The sequence below is a fragment of the Triticum urartu genome, unplaced genomic scaffold (genome assembly GCF_003073215.2).
Source record: "Triticum urartu cultivar G1812 unplaced genomic scaffold, Tu2.1 TuUngrouped_contig_4569, whole genome shotgun sequence".
Classification (NCBI taxonomy): Eukaryota; Viridiplantae; Streptophyta; class Magnoliopsida; order Poales; family Poaceae; genus Triticum; species Triticum urartu.
Genome location: NW_024115167.1, coordinates 340 through 5,787, shown reverse-complemented (window position 1 = coordinate 5,787; position 5,448 = coordinate 340). Strand labels below are relative to the sequence as shown.

General features: G+C 45.3%; 1 protein-coding gene across 1 annotated transcript; it reads left to right on the top strand.

The window, feature by feature from the left end:
• Window positions 1–845: 845 nt before the first annotated feature.
• LOC125528011 lies at window positions 846–3,181 on the top strand. The gene is made up of 2 exons (XM_048692523.1): window positions 846–1,029; window positions 1,620–3,181. The coding sequence occupies exon 2, from the start codon at window positions 1,748–1,750 to the stop codon at window positions 2,699–2,701; it is 954 nt and encodes a 317-aa protein (XP_048548480.1). The 5' UTR covers window positions 846–1,029; window positions 1,620–1,747; the 3' UTR covers window positions 2,702–3,181.
• The last annotated feature ends 2,267 nt before the right edge of the window (window positions 3,182–5,448 follow it).

The following is a 5,448-nucleotide window of genomic DNA, read 5'->3' as shown; positions in this document are numbered from 1 at the left end:
CTGATGAATCTTTTTATACGACTACAATACTTGATCATGTTTGATATCAAAAAAGTTTTAGAATTTTTTGAACTTTTTTAAGTTCTAATTATTTTTTGCATATAGGGTGTGCCGGAACCCAAGTTCTACTTGATATTTTTTTGAACTTTTCTAAATTACTAATTATTTTTTACATATAGGGTGTGCCGGAACCCAAGTTTCTTTAATATTTTTTCATATGCATGTTAGTACTCAAAACTACTCCAGGATATAACTTTGAATTTGAAGGCTGCCTTCTATTTGTTCAAGCCCCGAGGGCCTGGGCCTGGACAACGAAAAGTTCAAACAAAGGCATCCAAAGGCCACTAGAGTGGGGATTGTTATTAAATCTAGCGTACGGCCTACTCTCCATGGCTCCCACCAGGTTATTCCTCACCCACCGTTCTAGGCACACACGGCGCCCCCCTTAGCTGGACCCACGCACGAGCGTTGGGCCACCTGTCATCGACGAAGGGTATGTGCATATGCTTTTCATTATTCTAGCATGGCACGAGCTGGCGTGGCAGATCGCATACATTCGCAGTCACGCCACATGAACCGCCGGTGCAGTGGTGGCCCCTACGCATCATTCTCACTGACAACCTACCGAGTCTATGGTGGCCCCCTCGATGTACCGACGCTAGCGCAACACCGGCAGGTAGGGACCACTTGGCAGGTGCGGGGTCGGCGCACAGTGAGGTCGGATCACGGAAGGCGGCCGCGCTGGCCGACGTGGTGGAGCCCCTGGGCATCCGTCGCGAGGGTGCGAGCGAGCGAGCCTTAGCCAACCACGTCACTGTCCACGTCAGACGCCCCACCTATAAAGACGTAGCAAAGCCGACCCGCCCATCACACTCTCGTTTCCTTCTCCTTTCCTTTCCCTTCCCCTCCTCCCCTACCTTAGCGTCTCCTCGCCGCTACCCTCCTAGGTCTCGGCGCCGCCGCCGACGCCGCCGAGGGTCTCCGGCGGCCACGGACGCGGTTCGCTGTTACCCCTGACTGTTCGGCACGGTAAAACTTCCTCCCTCTCCCGCTTCCGCTCACCGTCGCAGCTCGATCTCGCCGGCGCCGATCTGGCCCGCTCCGCCGTTGACCCCGCCCGATTCGGCTGCCTCTCGTGCCGGAACTTGCGGACCATGTCTCTTGCGGGTTCTGTGGGAGAATTTGTTCGGCGCGTTCGCTTTTCGAGCGGATCGATGGAGGGCAGTGGTCTGCCGCTGTATTTTGGTTTGTCTGCGTTGTTTGGGCCGGATTGTTGATGGCGTTCCTAGATGTAGTCCTCCAACTACCCTGTGAACCAACACTTCTGCCGTGCCTGTGCACGATTGCTAAAAAATGTCCTGATTTTTAGGCGATTTGACTTGTAAAGTTTGTCTGGTTTCGTAGGGAGGTGTTCATTTCCAGACGGGGGTTAAGTTTATTTTGTTTCGTATATCAGGGATGGTTTTAGTGCCAGACTTGTGAATTGCTTGTCCGTGAAGATTAAATCGCCTTCTTGTTCATAACAGTGTAATCCCTTGTTGTATATATATGTAGCCTGCTAGAATATGCTGCTTGCGACCTGATTAAACTCTTGCTTTGTTGCTGTTATTCTCTTTCAGAATTTGAAGTTGGATATAAGAAATCAACCTAGCGTCTGTCTTGTTCTCTGTGTAGCGCTTTCCTTTGGATTGCAGAGAATTTTCAAACAAACCAACAGCAACTTGCATCTGACTGACTTGAGGTAACTATGCCAAAGGACAGGAGCTCCCGTTCAGTCTCGCACGAGGGCTGCCGATCTCGTGTCTCCCCATACAAGTTGCGGAGTGGTTCTCGCAGGTCAGAGGAAGCCGCTGCTGCCACCGCTGCTGCAGCAGCAAAGCAGGCTGCAGAATGGGAGGAGGTTCGCTGTCCTGTGTGCATGGATCACCCTCATAATGCTGTTATGCTTGTCTGCTCGTCACATGAGAAAGGTTGCCGCCCTTTCATTTGCGACACAAGCTACAGACACTCCAATTGCCTTGATCAGTACCGCAAAGCCTCCAAGGAGTCCTCTAAGGATTCAGGGGCAGCAGAATGCGCTGAGTGCCAGCAGCCAGTTAAACTGGCATGTCCATTATGCCGTGGGCCGGTCAGCCATTGGACTAAGGATTATGATGCACGGAAGTTCATGAATTCTAAGGATCGAGCATGCACCATGGAGTCATGTGAGTTCAAGGGTGCATACAACCAGTTGAGGAAGCACGCAAGGGAGGATCATCCTGCTGTACGACCAACGGAGGTGGACCCCAATCGACAGCGAGACTGGCATAGGATGGAGCAGCAGCGTGATCTTGGGGATTTGTTCAGCATGCTGCGTTCGGGGATCAGTGGCAGAGAAGATGGGGTTGGAGTCGGTGAAGGTGACGAGGGCGTCAGTGAGAGATCTTTGCACGCCACGTCCATAACGATGGTTTTCATTGTGCGGTCAGGCAGGTCCATCCTACACTACACAGACGGGGAAATCCCAGGTCGTCGATCAAGAACAATTCTTCTAGTTGGGGAGCCTCGTGGTGAAGCCTCCCGAGCAGGAGGATCAAGCGGCAATGGTGATGCTGAGGCCACTACAACCGACAATGAGGAAACTGACCTGGCAATGTCAACACAGGCATCTGCTGGTTCTCAGGAAGATGCTGGAGAAGCCGGTGGCGATCCTGCGCAGTGATGCTGCCTAAGGTCAGCTCCCTTGCTCTCTTGGACTGAAAAGCCTAGCAGCAAGCCATTTATCGTGGTTTGCCGGGAGTCGGGTGCATGTTGGGAAGAAACATCCGTGCCAGCTTGTCTCAGGCGTAGTCAGGACATTCTGCCTACAAGCAAGCAAGAAGAAATCAGGGGGGCTGAGTAGTATCGTTTACATCCTGCTGGAATCTGTCGGCAAACATAAACATTTAATGGTGGCGTTGTATTATTGGAACATGTCCCATGTTTGGTACTCCGGTGAATCGCTTCGCTGCGTTGTAATTCTCTCTAGCTCTTCTGCTGAATTCCATTTCGCTGCATTGTAATTGCATCTGAGTAGATCTTTTCTGCATTTGAAGAATTTGTTGTATAGCGTTCAGGTTTCTAGTTCCACTTATGCCTGGAGGAACCTGAGAAATCGGAATATGGTCGATGACAGTGAATGAAATGCTCCTTAGTTCAGACACGTGAGATGTTTTGGATATTTTATAATATGAACTATATTCGGACTGACTGAAATCAATGGACATGCTAAAACGTGTCTACGTACATCTGATTCAGAAAAAACTAGTAGAACATCTAATACAGTATTTGTGAAAAAGCTAGTAGAATATCTAATACAGTATTTGTGAACGGGGCTGCAGCGTGATGGAAACCCACATAAGTCGAATTCTTAGCCATCAGTTACTTACATGGGTAAATTAGATATAATTAATTTACAGTCGGTAAATTAAAGACCATCATGGTTGATATTATAATGAACTCTGCAAAATTAATAAAAATTTCAAGAAGTTGATTCGGAATCATTAGTGTGAATTTCAAATTACTTAATATGACATATTGTGCAGAGTATATCCCGTAACACTAGGGAGTATAACATCCACTCGTCCTCCTAATGTTGTGTGTCATGACTTGATGCTTCATTTTGAATTTTGCAAAGGTTAATCGATTCTTTATTTGCAAGAAATAAGATCTCAATTACAAATATAGAGATAAATAATCTCTATTTATTTTGAACATGAGTCATTTACACCATAGTTTTGTTCTTCAACAGAAAATGCAGAAAATACAAACATTGGAAATAGCAGGGTTTTTATCAGTTTTGCCATTAGTTGTACTACAATACTCATTTTGCCACTAAAATTTTCCAGTACTAAAAAATGCCACTGTTTCGTTGGCGCGTGGTCGAAATAGCCATTTTCACCGTTAGGTCAATGCATGTTGACCGAAGATAGTTGACAAAAGTATTCTTACTCTGTTTGTCAACTCCCCTCTCTTTGTTGACCTGTGAGCCCACCTGTAAGGCGAGTCTAAAATAAGAACATGAAAATTGGCGCCGGGGGTTTGAACACAAGACGACGACCTGGACGGCTGCGCATGTTAACCAACTAAGTTAGAGGAATGTTTTGATGTAGAAGGAAATACATACCCTATTTTCTTAAGGTAAACATAATAGTCAAACAAAGCAACATAATATTCTTGTTGCTAGCTAATTGATGCGTCACACACTAATTGACAACAACAACACATATGATAGCAAGAGCACATGGTTTTATAAATTTGTCTGAGAATTTCAGCATTGTGCGGCCCATTTTTCTGAGAATGGCACAAACACAGCAAGGTGCACAAACACACATAAGGTTCAAAAATACCCCGTTGTTAGTTTTCGAGCTCACACAAATCAGGTTCACAAACATATATAAGGTTGAATAACATCCACTTGTTGGTTTGAAATATAAAGGTCCAAATTCTCAAAACATGCATAAGGTTCAAAAGAAACATGCCCAGATTCACAAACAGAAGGTCACCATCACACAAACTTCACACGCGCAGCCTTTTTTGCTTCTTGTGTTTTGGGCAGGGTAGTCTGGTGGTTCAACATTTGCATCTCGAATATGCATGAGAGACGAAACATATCCACCTGAAGATCCTTTAGTAGTGTTACAAGGTTCATTTTTGCATGTCCTTCCTTTTCCTAGTGGTCTTCTCCGTTTTCTTCACATTTGCTTTCTTCACACTTCTCTTTGAGCTGCAGAGAAGTTAGTCTTGTTGCAAAAAATAATGGAAAAATATGTTGAAAATACATATAGAAATCAAATGTTCTTTTGGAGTTACCTAGCAAAACTTGCAACCATGGATAGCTCAGCGTCGCCTTCTCCTGCCACAAAAGGGGCTTCTCTAGCTTGGAAGTCAGCCTTATCTTCTTCAAATGTTGGGTCAACTAGATTTTTGCACAATCTGGCTATGAGCTCGAAGCCTCCGCATAGGCCAAGGCCAGCACCTTCAGTACTGGATCTGATTCTAGTCTTCCTTGGTCATTCTTTTGGCCTCCTCAACACTGGAGCTTGTAGTTTGAACCCAGGCTCAACAATGTCCCATTGTTGCTTGCCTACCATTGTAGGTATGTTGCACGCATACGCAGCCTTGAATTTTACAACGGAGTAGAGCTCATGTACATGAGGTTCAATTTCTGATACCGGATCTTGGAGTGAAGTAATGAAGTACAGAGTATGGATACATGGCAATTGATACGTCTCCGTCATATTTATAATTTTTTATTGTTTCATGCCAATATTATACAACTTTTATACACTTTTGGCAACTTTTTATATGATTTATTGGACTAACCTATTGATCCAGTGCCAGTTCCTGTTTTTTGCATGTTTTTTGTATTGCAGAAAATCCATATCAAATGAAGTCCAAACGAGATAAAAATTTACGGAGAATTATTTT